The sequence below is a fragment of the Crinia signifera genome, chromosome 6, assembly GCF_055691185.1.
Source record: "Crinia signifera chromosome 6, ASM5569118v1, whole genome shotgun sequence".
Classification (NCBI taxonomy): Eukaryota; Metazoa; Chordata; class Amphibia; order Anura; family Myobatrachidae; genus Crinia; species Crinia signifera.
Window position 1 is genome coordinate 175433402 of NC_139222.1, and position 20812 is coordinate 175454213.

General features: G+C 41.8%; 1 protein-coding gene across 3 annotated transcripts in view; it reads left to right on the forward strand.

Annotated features, from left to right (window-relative positions):
* HELZ (helicase with zinc finger) overlaps nucleotides 1-20812 on the forward strand; it is a 138652-nt gene that overhangs the window by 100592 nt on the left and 17248 nt on the right. For all 3 annotated transcript variants that reach the window (XM_083148191.1, XM_083148193.1, XM_083148192.1), the window contains exons 21-24: nucleotides 2878-3106; nucleotides 5900-6104; nucleotides 6196-6244; nucleotides 11196-11380. In XM_083148191.1, coding sequence (XP_083004317.1) covers nucleotides 2878-3106; nucleotides 5900-6104; nucleotides 6196-6244; nucleotides 11196-11380 — 668 coding nt within the window. The remainder of the gene's footprint in view (nucleotides 1-2877; nucleotides 3107-5899; nucleotides 6105-6195; nucleotides 6245-11195; nucleotides 11381-20812) is intronic.

Here is a 20812-nt window from a genome sequence, read left to right on the forward strand (position 1 = left end):
TGAGAGTTTTATACAAAATCATCAGGAGTTAGCATATAGAGCGCTTTACTCTGTCTCATCCAACTGGGAAATTCTGCAAGCTGGTCCAGGAATTAGGCACTTATGTCAAAGCTGCACAAATTCTGAAGAACCGAGCTTCCCCAAAACACCTCCACTCATGGAAACTGCTGTTTAACTGAAAAAATTATGGTACTTGTTTCCTAGCACGGCCACCCCGATTTACATCGGGGTGGTCGTGTCGGAAAAATCGGGTCGATCGCATCGCATGCGATGCGACCAACCCGATTTTGGACCCGATTTTTTTAAATGTAAATCGGGTCCCTGGGACCCGATTTTACATTGGATTCAATGTAAAATATTCCCTAGACCCCCAAATTTAACGACGTAAACCCCACCCCATGATAGACGCCAACCCGAAGCGTGGTGAGCGCAGCGAGCCCGCGAGGGGCGGCGGTGCGCGTCCTCCGACCTTTTCATTCCCCTACTATCCACGTCGGCGTGGAGTTGAGAATAGAATAGTGTGGCGAGCGCAGCGAGCCACCGAGCCCCGAAGCGTGGCGAGCGCAGCGAGGGGACGCGTATACCTGTGAAGTTATGCGCGTCCCCTCGCGGGGCTCGCTGCGCTCGCCACGCTTCGGGCTCGGTGGCTCGCTGCGCTCGCCACACTATTCTATTCTCAACTCCACGCCGACGTGGATAGTAGGGGAATGAAAAGGTCGGAGGACGCGCACCTCGCGGGCTCGCTGCGCTCGCCACGCTTTGGGTTGGCGTCTATCGTGGGGTGACGACGGGGACATCTATAATGTGAAATGGGTCATATTGGCCCATTTCACATTTTTCACCTTTTTTTAAAGGTGAGATGGAGGTTAATCAAGTCCATCTCATCTTGTGCCATTATAATGGCACAAGACCGACGCGATCCTCACGATTTCAATGTTAAAAAATATTTTAACATTGAATCCTATGGGGAAATCGGGGGCATCGCGTCGGTCGCGTCGGGACCAATGTTAATGGTCCCGACCGACGCGATGCCCCCGATTTTGTACCTTTGCCGGCAAAATGGACCTGATTTCAAAGGAAATCGGGTCCATCGTGTGGATCGTGTACCTTAACTTAAAGGTACACGATCCACAAGATTGTGGCCGTGCTAGGAAACAAGTACCAAAATTATGTATTTGGGAGTCTTCTGCCTACAACAGCATGTATTTGAGCATGTTTTACTTATTACTTTTATTCTAGTTTAAAGGAGCATACACATGGGGAGACTAGATCACTTAGAAAAGGGGCACAGAACGCTCCGTGTGTGTATACCCTGCTTGCACTGGCTTTCCCTAAAAATAGGCAAAGCTCGGCATTTGGGTCATGCTGTCGGCCTGTTTGTACGGAGCTTTACTGTCCTCGTCTTATTAGTTTTTTTGTTATCATTTATAATCATAAGTATAAAGAACAACCGTATTGGAAGGGAGTTGGGGAAATTATGAAGAATATGGGTATCCCTAATCAGTGTCTTCAACCATTAGGATATATCATGGGTGTTTGGGCAATTGACTTGATGCCACCAGAGCAGAGATAGTTTGCAATCAACCTCTGTGCTATTGCCAAGGTGATAATTGCTTGCTCATGGATGGCGCAAAGGGGCCCGGGGCTTCAGGAGCGGATAAACTTAGTAAATTGCACAATTGAGCACAAAAAATTCACGTCTATTCTAAGAAATCAAAGTAGTCAATTTTACGATGTATGGGGGGCATGGTATTATTCGGAATGTTATAAAGTTCACACAGTAAATTAAGAGCACTAATATTAAAGTTTGCTTAAATTAGTACAAGGAAAATCAACTAAAGTTTGTGTAGTCTGTCTTTCTTTTTTTATGTACTGATTGATCAGAATGCACTCAGAAATATAGTAATTCACGTTTTGTTAGATAAGGTAATAAAACCCACTCTTGTAGGAAAGTAAATGCAAAGAGTATACATTAAATAAATAGTACTGCCTGATAGCCTAGTTTAACAAGAAGAGCATAGTAAAAGAAATAGGAGTTACCCTGGGCAGTATACGGGAGTGAGAACAGTAGATAAGTGTGCTTCTTCCATTCTTCTGTAAACTTGTAATTTAATTGGTTGCTGGTGCCTGGCAAACTGTTATTGTTTTGTGATGTGTTTGTATTGTAGTGTAATAGTTTGTATATATCAGTGTTTTTCAACCACTGTGCCGTGGCACACTAGTGTGCCTTGAGCTGTTCTCAAGTGTGCCCCCAGATCTAGAGATGCCCAAATCAGTTTATAGGCACCACCAGTTCAACTGTTATTTACCAGCCTCTTCTTTTCATGTAAAGGGCCAAGGTATTCTATTTTTGTTACCTGTGGGGACCAGTGTGATTGTTTTTATATGGGGGCCATTAGGTTTTGTTTTTTTCCGGTGGGGGCCAATGTGTTTTGCCCTGTGGGGATCTCATGGTGTGCCTTGGCAATATTTAAATCTTGTTTAGTGTGCCACAAGGTAAAAAGGTTGAAAATCACTGGTATATATGCTGTCAATTGTATGTAAATTTGTAAAACTTCAATAAAGACGATAATTTAAAAAAAAGTATACATTTCTAGAAAAAAGGATAGGATACAATAACTTGCCAATATTTACATGAGATGAATTATAATTTTCTTGAGTGAGAAATCCTACAAAGGATTGGAAATGTTTGTGGTTTAACATACAAGGACAGGATATTTTATGTAGTACCTTTTACTGGTAAGAAAAATGTTGCAATGAAAATGATTTACGGTTTGCCAGGGCAGTAAATATATGAAATCTTTATGGATGAAATGTAGAATTGGCTAGAACCATACTAGTAGAGAGTTTCACAGGTCTCTTATTTCCTGCCTGCAGGGAAACAGTTCAGAGTCCTGTTCCTCAGCACAGTCCGGACCAGACACACATGCAAACACAAACAGACCCCAATCAAACGCAAGGAGCAGCTCTTGGAAGATTCCACCGAAGATTTGGACTATGGCTTCCTGTCCAATTATAAACTCCTGAACACAGCCATTACTCGGGCTCAGTCCCTGGTGGCTGTGATTGGAGACCCCATTGCCTTGTGCTCTATTGGAAGATGCAGGTAAAGTATCTCTATTATCAATGACATGTCATTACTTTGGTTTAAAACACTATATTGAACCTTGTGTATTTTTTGGCAAATTAGACCGTTTTACTGCAGAGCAGGTTACTTAACAAGAATTATTACTGCATACAGTTTAAATAAAATTTGTGTCCACTTTTGAAGACTAGAAAACCTTTTTCATGTATGTTTTGTCCAGTTGTTTTAGCTTGGAGGAGAAGTGCAAAGTTTTCTTAGGTAGGTCTTCATTTCCCAGTGGAAGCTAATTGGGCCCAGCGAATGGTCTAGTTAATAGGAAATAGGTGGCTGATCTGCAATATGTAAACAAATGGTTTGTTGATACAAGCTTTAGGCTTCAAAGGCCTGTAAAAGCAGAGGGTTGCATGATTAGACGGATAGCCTGCAGTTCCTGCTTCGCAGCAACTCGTTAGCTGTTGTGTTTGCACTTATAATCTTCTGTGTTTGATGACACTTGCCAGGTGTCACTGTAAACTCATTATGTTTCAAGAGACAAATGTAAACTTTGTATTACAAGCAGCGGTTTTGACAGCTGCAAGAAGTGTGCAGGATAGAATTCCAGCATCTGTCACGGTCTTCATGTTCTGCCGAGTAAGATGCAGATGTACAGGAGAGTTAGGTCCTATGAAAATGGAATATAAATATTACTGTATGTAGCACATTGTATTCTTTTTATGATTCTTACACGAGCCAGCTGCAAATAATAAAAATGGGTTATAGCCCGTAACAATCAGAATTCCGTTTTCCAGTTAGCAATAGACTGACCAAAGCTAAGATTAGATACAATTTGGTTACAATGGATACCTTTTTAATTTTAATAGATCAAATAAAAAAGTCTCCTACTTGGGCATTTTTATTGTAGTCAATGGATAAATGGGGCAGATGTATTAAGCTTTAAAAAGAGATAAATGCAAGGGTGATAAAGAGAGATAAATGCCCAGCCAATCACCTGCTAACTGTCATATTACAGGCTGTGTTTGAAATAAGCCAGTTAGGAGCTGATTGGCTGGACGTTTATCTCTCCTTATCACCCTTGCATTTATCTCTTGTTAAAGGTGCCCACACACTAGAACGATTTTTGGGCCGATTGGCCGATTTCCGATAAATCGGCCGATATATCGTCCGATGTTTACCGTTAATCGGCCGATATCGGTCCGATGCGCGCTCCCGTGGAACTTTAGCTGAATCTTCTGATCTTACATGCTGCACGAAAGATCAGAAGATTTAACAAAAGATCCATAGGAACGCACACGGGATCTTAAGAAAAATATTTGGTACAGATGTGCGCTTGCCTGAAATCTTTTGTCCAGGACGGAAAAAAGATTTCAAGGCTAATTTATGCACACATCTTACGATCGCAGATCTTTCTAGTGTGTGGGCACCTTTAGGCTTAATACATCTGCCCCAGTGTTTGACTCCTAGTTAATGAAAGATCATTTGGCCTCATTTATTCTGCATTATGATTTTCCAGCCTTAATTATACAACTTCCTGGAATTCATTTGGATGACTTGTGTTTTAAATCGTGAAACAAAATGGAGATGCAATTTTTGTATTTTTTCTTTTTTTAAATATTTAGTGCACATGTATAGACAGTACTCTCCTGAGTATTGGAAACACTTTAGAAAGTCCTAGATTGCTAAAAACTGATGTCGATCTCCATTGCACCCTTCTTAGGATACTGGACTAACCCATTGTGACCACAGTCATTTTAACTCTTATAGTTGTGTCAGTTTTCTAACTATTAAATCCGCATTAGTTTCTGCAAGAAATTGGCAGAATATTTTGTAGACTTATTCTAAAATAGACATTGACAAATGACACATTAGTGGAAGTGGGCAGAGGAGATAACGAGCAGTGCTTTCTTGCACCCAGTTACCTTGTATGAGACTGGCAGCTCAGCCAGGGAAACCGCACACTTTTTAGCTTCAGATTAATTATACATGAGCTCTTTATATAATGGCAAATCTGCAAATAAAGTAGAAGAGGTGGAAATAATGCTCCTGTTTTAACATGGGATTTTTGGGTGTAAATGTTGTTGACTGGCCATCTACTCATGTCTAACATCCATCCTTTTCTCTCTGTGTCTGATGCAGTGCATCTTCATAGGGGATACTGTTCATATAACGGTGATTCTAATTTTCAGTTTAGGGAATGGAGAACCAACTTTGCATACATATGTCTTCATTCAGTATACTTTACTCTGGTTTTAAAATGTTTCCCTTTTAGCTATCAGTCAATGGAGGACTACACAACATTGCGGAACATAACATACCCAGTAGTATTTAATCCTGGGATAAGTTAAGCATATGTAGCACATACAATATTAATGGAACCTGTACGCCTCATGTCTTATTGTTCTCTCCCTAATTATATCATCACATTTCCTGCTACTGAGCCACCAGATGCTTACAACCCAAATTACCTGAGCTAAAAGATTGGCATGTCATGTTGATTAACCCAAAGACCAAATCTGCTACATATTTGGTGATCAGAAGCCTTCACATACTAGTTTTAATGAACATGTACCAGAATACTACACGCTCTTGTACCAGGGCCTCACATGCATTGACACCTTACCCCAATACTTTGCAAATGAATATTGTGCTCCATGATCTAAGCTGTCTGTATAACTCTTTAGAACTTGCGTTAAATGGACTAAGCACCTATATGTATCAGCTGTGATTTTGCTTCTAGCTCCTATTCATGCAGAGATGTTGTCACCGTCATACCTCCCTATTTGTGCGCACTCCTGAATCCTTGGTGTTTATGTGCAGGAAGTTTTGGGAGCAGTTCATCACAATTTGCCATGAAAATAGAAGTCTTCACGGAATCACATTCGAGCAGATCAAATCCCAGTTAGAGGCCTTAGAGTTAAAGAAAACCTATGTGCTGAACCCACTTGCACCAGAATTCATTCCACGGGCTCTCAGACATCAGCACTCAGCAAATGCCTCCAAACAGCAGCAGTCCCCTCCAAAGGTAATTGAATCCTTCTTACTATTTTGTGATAATGTTATCTAGAAAGCCCGGAAAAGGCCTGTCATTTTACTAGTTGATGCTTGTTTTCCAGGGAAAAGGGCATCACAATCAGAACGAGCACTTTCAAGGTGATGGAATGGGTAAGTTTCTCTTTATATTCTTCGATCGTTGTTACTTCTTTAGGATCCACACTTCCACCATTGTGTGTAATCTGAGAAATGATTCATTGTACTGACTTACTGAGGTTTTGGGAAGGATGTAGGTATATATGGGCTAGAGCGGCATTGACACACACTTATGTGTCACATGCTGCCCACATATAGTCTATTTATTATTAGCAGTTTCTTATACAGCACACACACATTCCGCAGCACTTTACAGAGAATATTTGAACATTCATTCAATTTTGTGGGAGGCAATTAAAATATCAGTATATTTTGGATTGTGGGAGGAAACCGTACCTGGGGGAAACCCACGCAAGTACAGGGAGATTATACAAACTCTAAGGCCATGGTGGGACAATGTGTATGTAGACATGCGCCACCATGGATTTGTCACTGACCCCACTGGATGATCTGTTTTGAAAGAAGGATGAGCTGTAGTATAGGGCAGCATCCTGAATGTAGGCTTCGTATAAAACATGAGTGGTCAGTGGTGTTAAATGCAGCAGAAAATAAAGGAATATTAGAAGTAAGTAGTGTTCTTTGATGCCAGCATATTTTAAAAGTATAGAAACCTTTTTATGTGAGTGTATGCTAGCATCTCTATAAGCTTTCTGTGGTTGGGGAATTCAAACAATAGTCGGTCATCAGAATTTAAAAATAGGTTGAGAATCCTTTATCCCAATATCGGTTCTCCAAATTATTCTGAAAACCATAGTTTTTGGAACTACTGGGACATCTAACTGGCACTACTGGGAACATGATATGTAACTGGCACTGAATATGTACAAGAAAATGGTTGCTTAGCGTTCATATTCAGTGCCTGAGATAGTACTTACACTTTGTTTCATGTCTTGAAACCTTGTTTCATGCACAAATAAAAACCTTTTGCATAAGGGATATTCAGCCTGTAGTTGAACTTAAAGATCCTTCTTTGAAATAGAAAGTGAATAATCAATTAGGAAGTTTAACTTGACTAATATGGTGAGGAGTTGCCAGAATTACAGATGGGGAGAAATGTGCAAACAATTGTTGGGGGTTCTAGGGAAATGAAGGAGTAGATTAATTCGTTCATAAATCAGATGGTATATGGTGTATTATAGAAAATGCTATAAAGGCCTTATTCTGTTGTGTCACTTAAGTGAATAAATGAGTAGTTTCAAGTACAGGAAACTAATACAAGCAGGAATATCCATAAACTGAAAATAGGAGATAAATATTGTAGGTCTAATAAGTTGTTCCAAAATTATTCAAAGTATATAGTAAAGAATATGACATGGCCTAAAGTATTACTAAACCCAGTTAACCTATTACACTTTGTTGACAATGAATTAATTGTATGGTATTAAGCCAGGGCAAGGCACCGGAGTGCCCCAGGCGAGTCGGGGTGGGGGTGCCCGGGGGGTGGTGTGGTACCTGTATTATAAAACTGTCGGCGTCCCTGCAGTGCTGGAGCGGGCAGGGGTATCCGTGCCGCGGGGGTACCTGCGGCGCTGTCACTGTGTATAAAGCTGCTGCTGGCGGCGGCAGCGTCCCTGCAGTGAATAGAGAATAACTAGCGCTATGCGGCAGCGCGGGAAGCGCTTCTGATTTTGAAAACACTTGCCACACTCTGATTGGCTGAATCTCAGCCAATCAGCATGCTGCAAGTGTTTTCAAACCCAGAAGCGCTTCCCACACCGCAGCATAGCGCTAGTTATTCTCTATTCACTGCAGGGACCCCGCCGCCGCCAGCAGCAGCTTTATACACAGTGACAGCGCCGCAGGTACCCCCGCGGCATGGACACCCCTGCCCGCTCCAGCACTGCAGGGACGCTGACGCCGCCAGCTATATGCACATGCTGGGGGTGAGTGGCGAACTGCCGCCCTCTAGGTGCCGGCACCCTAGGCAAATGCCTAGAGCTGCCTAGTGGTGGCGCCGGCCCTGTATTACGCTCATATATACACTCTGTATAATTTTTGTATGTAATGGCTTTTACGTCTGCATTTGATATAAATTGTCGTTTGTTGGAATGTACCCTGCTCCCCTTCCGTATAAAGCGGAACAAAACTTTAGTGAAAAACTATACTGAAAAAAAGAAAAAATAAAGTATATAGTAAAGAGCAGAATGGGGAGCGGCAATCTGCATTGGGGAAGGCATGGAGGGAGGCAATAAAAGATTGAAGAGCCAGATATTTTAGATGTAAATGGTCTGAACATGGTAATGTGAAGTCCAGGTGTCCTGCTTTTTTAGAAAGTGTTGTTTGTAATGCCACATAACCCCAGCACTGTGCCAACTTCTGTCTGCTGACACCCCCTTCTCCCTCCACACGCACACACCTTCTCCCTCTCTCTGCCCCCAGCACTGCACTTGTTGGCTATGTGAGATCAATATAATGTATTTATAAGCATTATTTGTATTGCAAAATGAGTAACCTTTCCCATGATGTTATATGTATGGCATGTGGGTGGTCTGACACTATGGGCAGTATTCAATGAGAAAATTCGTTGTGTTTTATGGCAAGTTTGTGCTTTTTTCGCCTTGGATGGAGACTTTTGCTCTCCAAAAGCGAGCAACCCTATTCAATGTGAAATATTCGCCGTCTTTTTAAGTGATTTTCGCCGTCTCTCTCCGTGTAGCAATTCTCCATCTTTTCATGGAGAACTGGAATGTGAACTTTTAAACTAAAAGGACTTTTTTTTTTTAATTTTGGTGTAAAAAAATCAGTTTTTTTTTTCTGTGAAGGGGCATGTTATTTTTATTCATGTGCTTATAGCACATGAATATATATTTAATTTAAAAAATATATTTTTTTAATTTTTTTTTTTTTTTTTTACACAGAGCAGCCAGCAGGGGGCCGGAGCGCTCGAGCCGCTCATTAGATATTCATATAATCACTGCATCCGATCATTACATATGCACGATCGGGTGCAGTGAATACTGGGTCCCCCGCTGGCTATAGGGGGGGGCAGCTTGTGCTGCCTGGGTCCCGGGGAGCCCCCTCCCCTCCACATATGTTCTGGGGCCGCCAGGGAGACTTTAATCTCTCTGGCTGCCACCGTCCCACGGCTCCCTGCCGCGGACGCTCGTCCGCTGCAGGGGTTAAGACTCGCCGCGAGTGAATAGAGGGAGCAGGAGAGGCAGCGAGCCCTCCGGAACAGGGAGAGTGCATGGCGAGAGAAAAAATCTCTCGCCATGCACGGAGAATATTTGTCATTGAATACTGCCCTATATGTGGGGCACAAAAAAAGCATAATTTTTTTTCAATGAGCGCAGTCACTGTTGGTACAAAAACCTCTAATGTAATTTATAGACTTTTTTTTTTTTTTTACACTATTGATATCAATAGTGCTTGCTAGGTGAAAAGTTTGAAGTTCTGATTATAGTATAGAATAGATAATACCAAGATCGGTAGAGGGCTGTTGTAAGAATTAACAGGTGGTGAGATGTCTGTTAATTGCTGCCTCATAATACATTGACAGGGTCTCAGTTAAAGGTATTGGTAACAAAGCAATTTGAGGGAAATGAACTTTGGGGGTTATTCACAGTTGATCGCTGTTGTGCGAATTCACATTCCATTTGATTATCAAATGAAATAGGGACAGATTTAGTGAAAATATCTAAACGCAACCTCCTCCAATTTGATAGACGGGGAGCTGGCATTTGGGGGTGGACATCTGCCATTTTCTGGGAGTGTCCAAAAAAAAGTTGTGCCCAGGTGTTAAAGGGAGGGTGTGTAACATCAGCGCTGGCATCAGCCTCTGTCGCAGAGTTGTGGAAGTATCAGACTTACATTTGCACAGACTGGGAAACTCATTTTGATGGTGACTGAATTGCATATGGATGTGTGACACTATAGCGTGTTGCAATATTTTTTGCAATTCCCTAGTAGATTTACACAGGGACAGAGTTTCTTTCGGTCTGGGCAGTGTCTTGTAGGTCTGAAAACACAGAGAAGCGGGGGTAAATTTACTGAGATGGGAGGTCTATTGAAGATCGGATATTGCCCATAGCAACCAATCCGAATCTAGCTATTATCTTCTTGAAGGTGCTAAATCTGATTGGTTGCTATGGGCAACATCCCATCTTCCAAAGAACTCGTATCTTGTTGAATTTACCCTGTGTACAGCAGTGATATCAGTTAATCAAAGTCCACCTCTGTGCTAGGGTCTGAATGACATAAAGGGTCCGGGTAAATATCCATGCTGCTACAATGCAATGTGAGAGCACTTTGTATGATATATGTTTTAATAGGAGGGAACAGCGGAATTTGCTGCGGTATATGAGACGGTGATGATAATTAATTTATAACATGAGTGAATCTAGGTACACACCTACAAATTTATATGTCCAATCTGTCTGGTGGGAACAAAAAGCAGGTAGGTATGGGAGCAAATGACAATCAACTTTTTGCTTTCAACTGCTTTCAAATGGGCAAAAATGATTGTTCAGGTAAGTTTGTTAAAGCAAATGGGTTTAACCAATTTGTCTGACCATTTTCTGTTTTCCAGCATGTGCGAGCCAATGTTTGTTTCTTGTATGCTCCCATACATTACCAGATATTTGTTCCCACCAGATAGATTGGACAGATAAATCTGTAGGTGTGTACCGAAGTTTAGTGGTAGGAAAAGATTAGAGAAAGGAGGCCACTCCCAGCTCCATCAGTTACTGGCCTCCCTTAATGTAGACCAATGATTGGACGTTATGAGTTATAGCATGTTTTCTTCCAGTTATTGAATTAAGCTTTGTTGTTCCCACTGTATAGTATTGTGTGCCTCCCAAGAAATTGAATAACCCAGATTAGACATGTACTCCTTTTTGGTTGGTCCTTGCAGAACTTTCATCATAATACAGTAATGGACAGTGAGAGTGGCTGTAGTATGTGGAACTTCTCTGTAATGCAGCATTGTCATGGTTTTGCTTCTCACTCCTCTCCTTTTTGTCTTTAGTTCAACCCAACCCATCTGTACTGATTGGCAATCCTATCCGAGCATATACTCCTCCCATGGGTCCACACACAAATATGGGAAAATCTCCTAGTCCTGTGCAGAGAATAGATCCTCACACCGGTACCAGTATCTTGTATGTACCAGCCGTCTATGGGGGCAATATGGTCATGTCCGTGCCTTTACCTGTGAGTATTACGATTTCTTTCCAGTGTTCTGTCACTCCTGTTTTTTTGAAAATGTGATTTTATTTGGTGTTTCCAAACATATTTAAAAAATGTAATGTCCTGTATGAAATGTTTATAGGAGTATTCATATAACTTAGTTTTGTTTCACACATTTACCTACTTTTGGGTACTTTACCACTATTATTTTGTGGTCTTACATTAAAGAAGCTCATAGGAACACAAATCTATAGTACTCCATATGTTGTCATTTTTGTTTGTACTGTTTAATAAAAATTATTTGTCATCACCTGCTAAAATATTATCGGTCTCTGCATACAATCAACACCTCTAACTAGCTTTCTTTTTAAATCCTAAATCTATTGATTTGTTTGTTGTCTTAAGGTGAAATCATCCCAAATCAGAGGGGTTAGATACCAGATCTGATCCGATGCACATTCCTATGCACATCGGATCAGATCCTGCAGCACATAAGATCAATCGCTCCCACGATATATCATATCCGACTTCTCTTGAGCAACTCAATCGTATGCATGTTAAAAATGGCACATTAACTGCCAAGTCGGAAGGAACCCTCCTGGGGAGCTCAAGGGAAATCTGGTCCAACTTGTGCATCAGACCAGCCAGACCTGTGTATGGCAACAAAACAAGACTAAGCACCCATCAATTCTTCCATCAGTTAAAATGATAAAAAACTAACTAAGGGTGGTGATAACCCTTAGTTAGTTTTTTTTTATCATTTTACCTGATGGAAGAATTGATGGGTGCTTAGTCTTATTTTTCCATAAAGACAAGGTTTGCCTTTTATTCAGAAAAAAGTGGTCTTTTGCTTTGACGTTTATATTATTAATCAGCTGTGCCTCTCCTCTGACTACTAGAGATATTTCCCTTCATTGGATGTGGCCAGGACATTGCAGACTTACTTTTAGAGGACATTAATGTCTGCAAGTCACAGCATGCCTCAGATCTCTGATGCTTAGGAAAGGCATTGATGGAACTTTGCACAATCCAATATTAGGTGGTGGTCTACCATTGTTCTTGCTTACAAAGGAACTGGTCAGCGGTAGTAGTGAGTCTCTTCGGTGGCTCATCACATGCCACATCTGAGTGTGCCCTGTTCTTTTGTTCACAAGATTCTACAGGGTTTATGTGTTTGAATTGAGAATTTAGCCTTTCTTAGAGGCAGTTATCGGAAGTCCCAAATGTTTTCTAGTATACAGCCCCCTTCACCAATGGTAAAAAAAAAAAAAAATCCCCTTCTGTTAATTCATCATCTTTGAGACCATCTCTTGCCCATCACTTTTTGTTCTCAATTAAGTTTAATGATTTCGGAGGGTAATGTTCTTTTTATTCTCCTTGGCTAAACATAAGAGTCTTGAATGGAAAATGTTTTTTTATTTTGCCAATTCCTCATCCTTAGAGGGTGTCTATGAGCTCTGTCTTGAACGCCCCCATTGTTTTTTTTTACTCAAGATAAGACTGTTCTTAGTACAAAATGCTTTGTTCAGCCTACGGTGGTTTCTGTGTTCCATTTAGATCACAGCATTTCATATCCGGCACTAGGCAACAATCTGTCTATGGAGGAAGAGGCATGTCTTCATGCCTTGGATGTCCTTAGGACTTTGAAGACCTATTTTGCAAGAATGATTGTTATGATGCTTTCAGTTGGGGTTATCCTGCATCCAAACAATACATCGCCAGATGGTTTATGATCTTGTAGTTGGGCTATCCGTATTTCTGAAGTAGAGGTTTTAACAGCATTACTTTTAAAGCTATGATTCATCAAGCTAAGAGCAGGGTGGACAATACTGCAGACTTGTAATCTTTATTATCTTTTGTTAATAAGGAGTATAAAGCGGACCACAAGATATGGACGTTCAGACTTTATACATATTTACAGTATACAGTTAACATAATTATGCAGAAAATAGTAAAGCTGGCTACATACTGGGACTATGTGTCTCCAGCTGATATCGCCATTTCATATCCTACACAATAAACCATGTAATATGTGTCAAAGCAACAAATCGATACTTTCTCCATCACACATGCCACAGTCATTAGCTTTATCGCTCAGATGCCTGCATTTATAGTGACCGTGGGCACTTGCGTATTGGGCATATATACTGAGCTATATACCCAATATGTTCTTCCAACTTGGATCAAAACAACAGTTCTGGACAATAATAGCCCAGTGTGTCCCCATCCATACAAGCTTACAGTCTATGCCACCAATGTGTCTAGAAGAAGAAATTTGCTGGTTGTTAAAAATATTGCTCCTTCTGGACTCCTTTCATCCAGTATATATGTGCTCCTATTCCTGCAGAGTGTTCTTGAAATGACTGGCTGTTAGATTTATAATATTTTAGCGGCAATTACCTTTCATCCTAAGTGCAGGGGCCCGTTCAGTGGGACCCACTTGGCCGGAAGGAGCCTTCACACGCTCACATGGGGCTGCCCACACATTCGCTGTGTGGCTCACAGTCGCTGGGTTGCACTATACCAGCATGCGGTTGCACCATACCGTGGGATTTCAATGTATGTGTTCACACAGTGTGTTACAGCCTTACTGTGTTACCCTTGAAATCCGGTCGGCTGGGGCCACACTGCAGTGTTTGACCCCACACTGCCTCCTTGCAGCAAAGTGGGTCACACTGAATGAGACCCACTGTGCTGCTTTGTGTGGTCCCAGCCTAAAGGAAAATGTTTTTATAAAGTGAGAATCCACATTTGAAGACTTTTTCCATGTACTCCATTGGACTGAAAATACTACATTTTGAACGCTTCCTACGCTCTCCTGTGTTTTCTTCACTTGAATATGTATATTCTAGTCATTGGCTCAATGTGTGTCTAATGGACCCTCACTATTCTCAGCAGACTCCATTCACAATGGGGAATATTCAATGGCAAAGTGCGAGCAGTGCTGATTGCTCACGGGTCAGTATTTAACTCCGTTTCCACCTCGCTGGTTCTTTTCAGTGAGGTGGAGCGGATTTGCTGCATTTGTGTTGAACCTCGCCATTCCAGGATTTTCCTGGAGCATTACATAGGGCGAGGGGGATGAACGATGAGAATGGCTTTTCCTTGCCATAAAAAGCCATCCTTGTCGTACAAACCCCCCTCGCTGCCACTCGCCAACGGCATTGAATACTGCCCTTTTTGTATTGTAGAAAGCAGTGCTTTTTCTTTTTTTCTTTCGAAGGTGGTTTCCATGTTCCACATCAGACTGAAATTCTTGGTTTTCTCCTGGTCTTCTTTGAAACACTCAAGGAAGCTCTTTTGGTGTACTTTACCATCGTGGGTTAATATTTCCAGGATCCATGAGTTTTTTTATGACATTAGTCACCGTAATGAGAGAGATTTGGGTTCTTATTAAAGGTTTTGTTTTCTTCATTGCACTGCTTCCTAGAGGGTGTTATAGGACCAACCATTTGTGGCCCCTTACAACATCAGAGATAAGGATTCTAAGGAAGAAATACCATAATCTCTGCTTTAGCTTAAGGAAGTAAAATATTTCCAATTTCTCAGTCTGTAACCCATAACAACAATAAGTAAATGAAAAATTGAGTAAATTACATTACAATATATATAATTTCATATTATTTTACCTGCTGATGCAGCTATGGAAATATATAATCAGTAGAGTATTTGAGTAGCAAATGGGCATTCATTGCCATCAAGAGTTTACTATGGCAGCACGGAAGGTGTAATGGTAGGGGATATAGATTGTAAGCTCAACTGGGGCAGAGACTGATGTGATGTTCAAATATTCTCTGTAAAGTTCTGCGGAATATGTGTGCGCTATATAATATAACGTGATGATAATATTATGATTAAGTAAGAATGTCACATGCTGCTACTACACCAATGAGCGCCCATTCACAGTAGTTTTCCTTCTCTCTTAAGGTGCCCATACAAGTTACAATTATTGTATACAATATCGCATCTCGGTTTTTGATGAGATGAGATCTAGTACAAAAAGTATGTGCAGCACATACTTTTTGTACTAGATCTCATCGTATCACAAAACCGAGATGCGATATTGTATACAATAATTGTTACGTGTATGGGCACCTTAAGGGAGGTATTCAATATGGGATTCCAACTGTCGGAACATCTCGACAGTCAGAATCCTGGGTCTGCAACTCAACAGCCAGTATTCAATGTTCAGGCTGTCAAGTGTCGAAAAGTGGTCGTGTTTGGGATAAACGGCCACGGGTTGTCCAAAAACAGCCGTGAATTCGACAGTTCGCGGCTGCTTCCAACTAAACAGCTCCGACTTATTTTACAGTCGGATCTGTTTTGTCTGAATTTGCCTTCAGTGTTATCTATCCGTTTAGATTACCAGTGCTTAGCAACAGCTGGGGCAAAGGATATCAGCAGGTATTGGGATTTCACTATGTGTTTTGTATATGATGCTTATGCAGCAGTCAGGTTGGTTGGTGCAGATTAGTGAAATGTTCTTCTGTGCCTGTCATTTGCACTAGTCTCTGGCTGCCCTGTCCAGTGTAACAATATACTGCGTTTTCTATTTCTGTAGAGCAACCTATTCTGCATTCCTTTCTTCTCGCGCCGGGTAACTGAGACACGCACGGCCGTGTAATGTGCTTTGAATAATTTCATGCACATTGCGTTACAAGACTGATTAAATATTATTTGAGCTGCCACTGACTCGCAATGACTGCACGGCCTAAAGCAAACACAGAGCACATTACCGTAGCAAATGTTTGCTAAATAAAGAGACCTTCTTGCCTTTGTTACTGTACTGGAGGTTTTTTTTTTTGTTGTAATGAAAATATAATGGGGGGGGGTGTAGCAATGAGATGTACCTCTTTTTTTTGTCCTCCTTGAAGAGGTCCTCAACTGCTTTGGTTCATTTTTTAGGAGTGAAATATCAAAAGGACAGAGCCTTGCTCTGGTAAAGGAGCATAAACTTGTGATTTGTATTTCGCCTTAGAGGTGCTCAGAATGTGTGCTGATAAGGCACATGGGTATAGGACAGGCATGTCCAACGTTGGCCCTCCAGATGTTGTGAAACTACACATCCCAGCATGCTTTGCCACAGTTTTGCTATTAGAGAATGCTAACACTATTGCAAAGCATGCTGGGATGTGTAGTTTCAAAACATCTGGAGGGCCAACGTTGGACATGCCTGGTATAGGACATTAGGTTGACCCATATTCGGTTGACCACTGAATGTCGACACGTGAAATAGGTTGACAAGGCTAAGGTCGACAGAGTTGGAAGGTCAACACAAGCATTAGGTTGACAGTCAAAAGGGCACCATGAGTTTTCACGGGTGTTTTTTTAGGTACTTGTGTAATAGCACTGCGCCCGGCTACACTACATTACGTTTTCAGCGTAGGCTAAGCTACGCTGTCAGTGTAGCCCAACGGTTGCCTAGCGTAGTTAGCGCAGTGACTCCGCGGCGTCCATGGCTCTGTCCCCGGCATCCATGGCAAGCCTAGTGAGCGCCTCTCACACAGCGCCGGTAACCGCCAGATCCCCTGCGCTGGCAGACACCGGCAGAGAGGGGATCACGCTCCTGCATCTCAGTAATTATTGCGGCAGGGTATGGCAACTCTGCCCGTGTCCGCTTCAGGGAGACAGGGCTAGGGGGTTCGGTAGCACGTGCACAAAGAGGGTTATGCAGATGCAAGTGCATCTGTTGCACAATAAAGGAGGCATTTGCCAGTGCTCCATGTTACATACTGGCAAATGCCTCCATTTGAACCCCACACTATCCACGACATCCCGAAGTGTGGTGAGCGCACGCGTTATGCATCCTCCCGACCTTTTCATACCCCCACTATCCACGTCGGTGTGGAGTGTGGCGAGCAGATGCGGAATACATGTAAAATAATCTGCGTCCCCTCGCGGGCTCACTACGCTCGCCACGCTTCGGGCTTGGTGGCTCGCTGCGCTCACCACACTTTATAAAATAAACTCCACGCTGATGTGGATAGTGGGAGTATGAAAAGGTCGGGAGGACGCGTAACGCTGCGCTCGCCACGCTTCAGGCTGGCGTGGATAGTGGGGGTGTTTCAGGAACACATTCACACATGCCATATCATACATCTGAGACAGTAATGACGACTTGATTTTAGTTGTTAATAATAATAATAAAAATAAGAATAAGAAGAAAGCAACTTAAAGTACAATAATTAACAGTGTCAGAAATAATGCAGTCACTTTACCTCTGACTGACTAGGGTAACTGCGTAACGCTGACTGACTACGCTGGCCGCGGAAACACAACGCTAATTCTGACAGGGACGCTGCGTTAACTACGTAACTGGCACCGTGCTATTATTATTATAACTTTATTTATAAGGCGCCACAAGTGTTTGGCAGCGCTGTACAAAAGGAACATTACAGGGAGACAAAACTTGGCATAACATTGAACAAAAATAGAGTACAAATAAAGAGCGCCACAGATCAATACACATTACAGCTTAACTGTAAGTAGTGAGGACTCAATCAACATACAACTAAAGGCTTGAGGCCAATGATGGAGATGAGTATGCAGACGAAGATGGTCACTGAGTGTTTGAGTATAGGAGAGCTGTGAGTGATATGTGAAGAGAAGTGGGCTTTGACGAGCTTACAATCTCTAGTAATTACACAAGTACCTTTTTTAAATCCTATTTTAAGCTGTTACACAAGTACCATTTTTTTAAATCCCAAATGTCAACAATGAGTCCTGCTTCCCCTCGCCATGCTTCGGGCACGGTGCCTCGCTGCGACCTTCACACTATTCTATTCTCCCTACACGCCCTAGTGGATGGTAGGGCATAAAATACTGCCTGTCAACACTTAACGGTTAAAAAAAAAAGTGAAAACCTAATTTCGACCTAATGCTTGTGTCGAGCTTTCAACCCTGTCAATCTTAGCCATGTTGACCTATTTCATGTGTCAACTTAAACCATGTCGACCCAATATGGTTCGACCTAATGACCGCATACCGAGCACATAATGGGTGGATTGAATTGTCCCCATATTGTGCATTCTTTTAGGACTTCCTGTCAGATAAAGATGAGTCTTACGTTGTTGTTAGTCACGTTACACTAGTCGTGAGCGAGGTTACGTATGCAGTGCTTTTTGTGGCTTTTTTTGTTGTTGCAGAAAATGTATCTGTTTTGCATTACTATGCAGATAAGACGCACAAGCAGACTATCTGCATCATTTCTATTTGCATATGAAATATGTTCTACTGTAATGTGCTTGGGTCTATTATTTGCTTATGGATATGTGCATAAGAAAAAAAAGATGCCTGAATTGCATAGGACTGCTGGGTCACTCACGCCAGACATCTTGCAGTGCATGCTGTACCGAGGATAAAATCCTGAGGACACATCCTGTATGTAGGTGAAGTTGAATGCATTTTCAAGTGTACCTGAAATGTCCTTTTACCTTGTTCCACGCACCCAGCTTGTTGTGCCATAAATAATATAAAATCAGGAAGAATAGACAATTGCATTATTTACATTCTGACAGAGTTGTGAGCAGAAAATTAGATCAGGGCTCTGAATAATGTAAACTTGTACAGTTCATATTCACATACATGTAACTACAGTACAGTGTTATTCAGGTCATTTTATGGGACAATACATAGGGAAGTAAAATTATGTTTAATGTTTGTGTGTCTACCATTGTCAATGATTTTTTTTTGTTTTTGTTACCTTTATTTATTTTAGTAAAAAACAATGGTAACAAAAAAAACCCATTAACAGTTTGACACACAAACATAAAACATAATGGACAGTGTATGATGAGGTAACAAACAATAAGAGCAGAACGTACATTTCATGCAAGCATTATGAAGCAAAAATACAAATCAAAGCCAAAATGGAGAAATACACCTTTTATGATGCAGGGGAGTATGAATCCAAAGAATGTTTTGTTAGCCAGCATATAGATGATATTGACCTATAGTGTGAGTTTATGAAGTCAGCCAGGCCCAACAATGCTATATGACGATCCTAATTCTGGTCTTAGCCACACACTCGGGACCAGGGACCAAAACTAAGAATCTTGAGGGCAGAACCATAGCAGATGCAAGAAAGCAGCCACAGCATGCCACACTTAAGACAGTACTCGGTAGTCAACCAGGCAAACTGCGGTCTGTAAGACTGGGAACTTAAAATTGGATCTGCCTATTTCTGGGAAATGCCATAGCCGCACAAGGAACTTTAGCATATAATTCTAATCCCTGTGAGACAGAAGTCCCAAGTCGGTCTCCCATTGTAACCTAAATGAACACGACCCATCTTCCCTCAGATGGGATAATTGAAAATATTTTCAAGATCTAGACTTTCAGTTAGAGATGCTCTGAAGCAGGTTGAGGTACAAGGGACTCTGATTTAATGGGAGACATTACACCCCCACTGTGCAAAGGCAGAATGTCTGAGCTCCAGATACCTAAATAATGGTGAGATGAGATGTCAAAATAGAAATCCAAATGAGCAGGAGTGTGTATTACCCATTCTAATAAATTTGATCCACAGTACAGTATGTATACCCCATGGTTCAGCCATAGGGAACTTCCCTCAAGAGTGTAAAGTTCAGGAAAGGCAGCATTGTCCTATAACAGGAATCTCTGACACGTCCAATGTCTTTGCTGCTGCCAACCAAACGCTGATTGGATTAGAAATGCAGATCAGTGGCCAAGCAAGGACAAGTTCAAGAGCAGAAACCCAGGTGGACCAACTGCACAGTTAAATAAATCTCATGTTTGGTGGCCAAATCCATCCAACCCTAGCCATGCATAGTATTTAAGATTAATTATAGACGCGCTTATGTCCCCACATGAAGGCAGACCCATAACGTGTGCATGATCCAGATAACCGATGTTAAAGCTGGCCATACACAATGATGACAATCCAACCAGCCAGCTAGTTAGCTGGTTGGAATGATAATGGAGCAGATGATAATCAGTAGTTTGCTCCCATGTGGTGAAAAATGGGCAAAATGATTGGTCCAGATACAGTAGGTGGGATTATCACATCAGCAGGCCAGGTGCAAATCAAGAGCAATGGTAATGTCTGCTGCTGTCCTGCATGGAGCAAGGATCGCAGCAGGGACACTGCCAGTCTGAGCTCTGCTCTGGTGCAGCCACTGCACACCTGGTTTATGCTACACACAATGCCTGGCCAGCTTGCTTTAGCTGTAATGCATAGAGGGGGGACAGGGGAAAAGAGACATGGAAGGATAGAAAGATGGGGGTGCGGTTAATGAGCGCTACATGGGATAAAAAAATGGAATAGATGGTGAGAGACAGGTAGTATAACAGCGGGTGAGAAACTTTGTATAAGTGATTGTGAGAGAGAGTCTGTATAGGTTTATGGAGAGTGACAGACCGGTGGAGAGATTTGGATCCTGGATGATCCTTCAGTTTAAAAGGACTCGCTGCAAGCTTCAGAGATCGCTGCTCCAT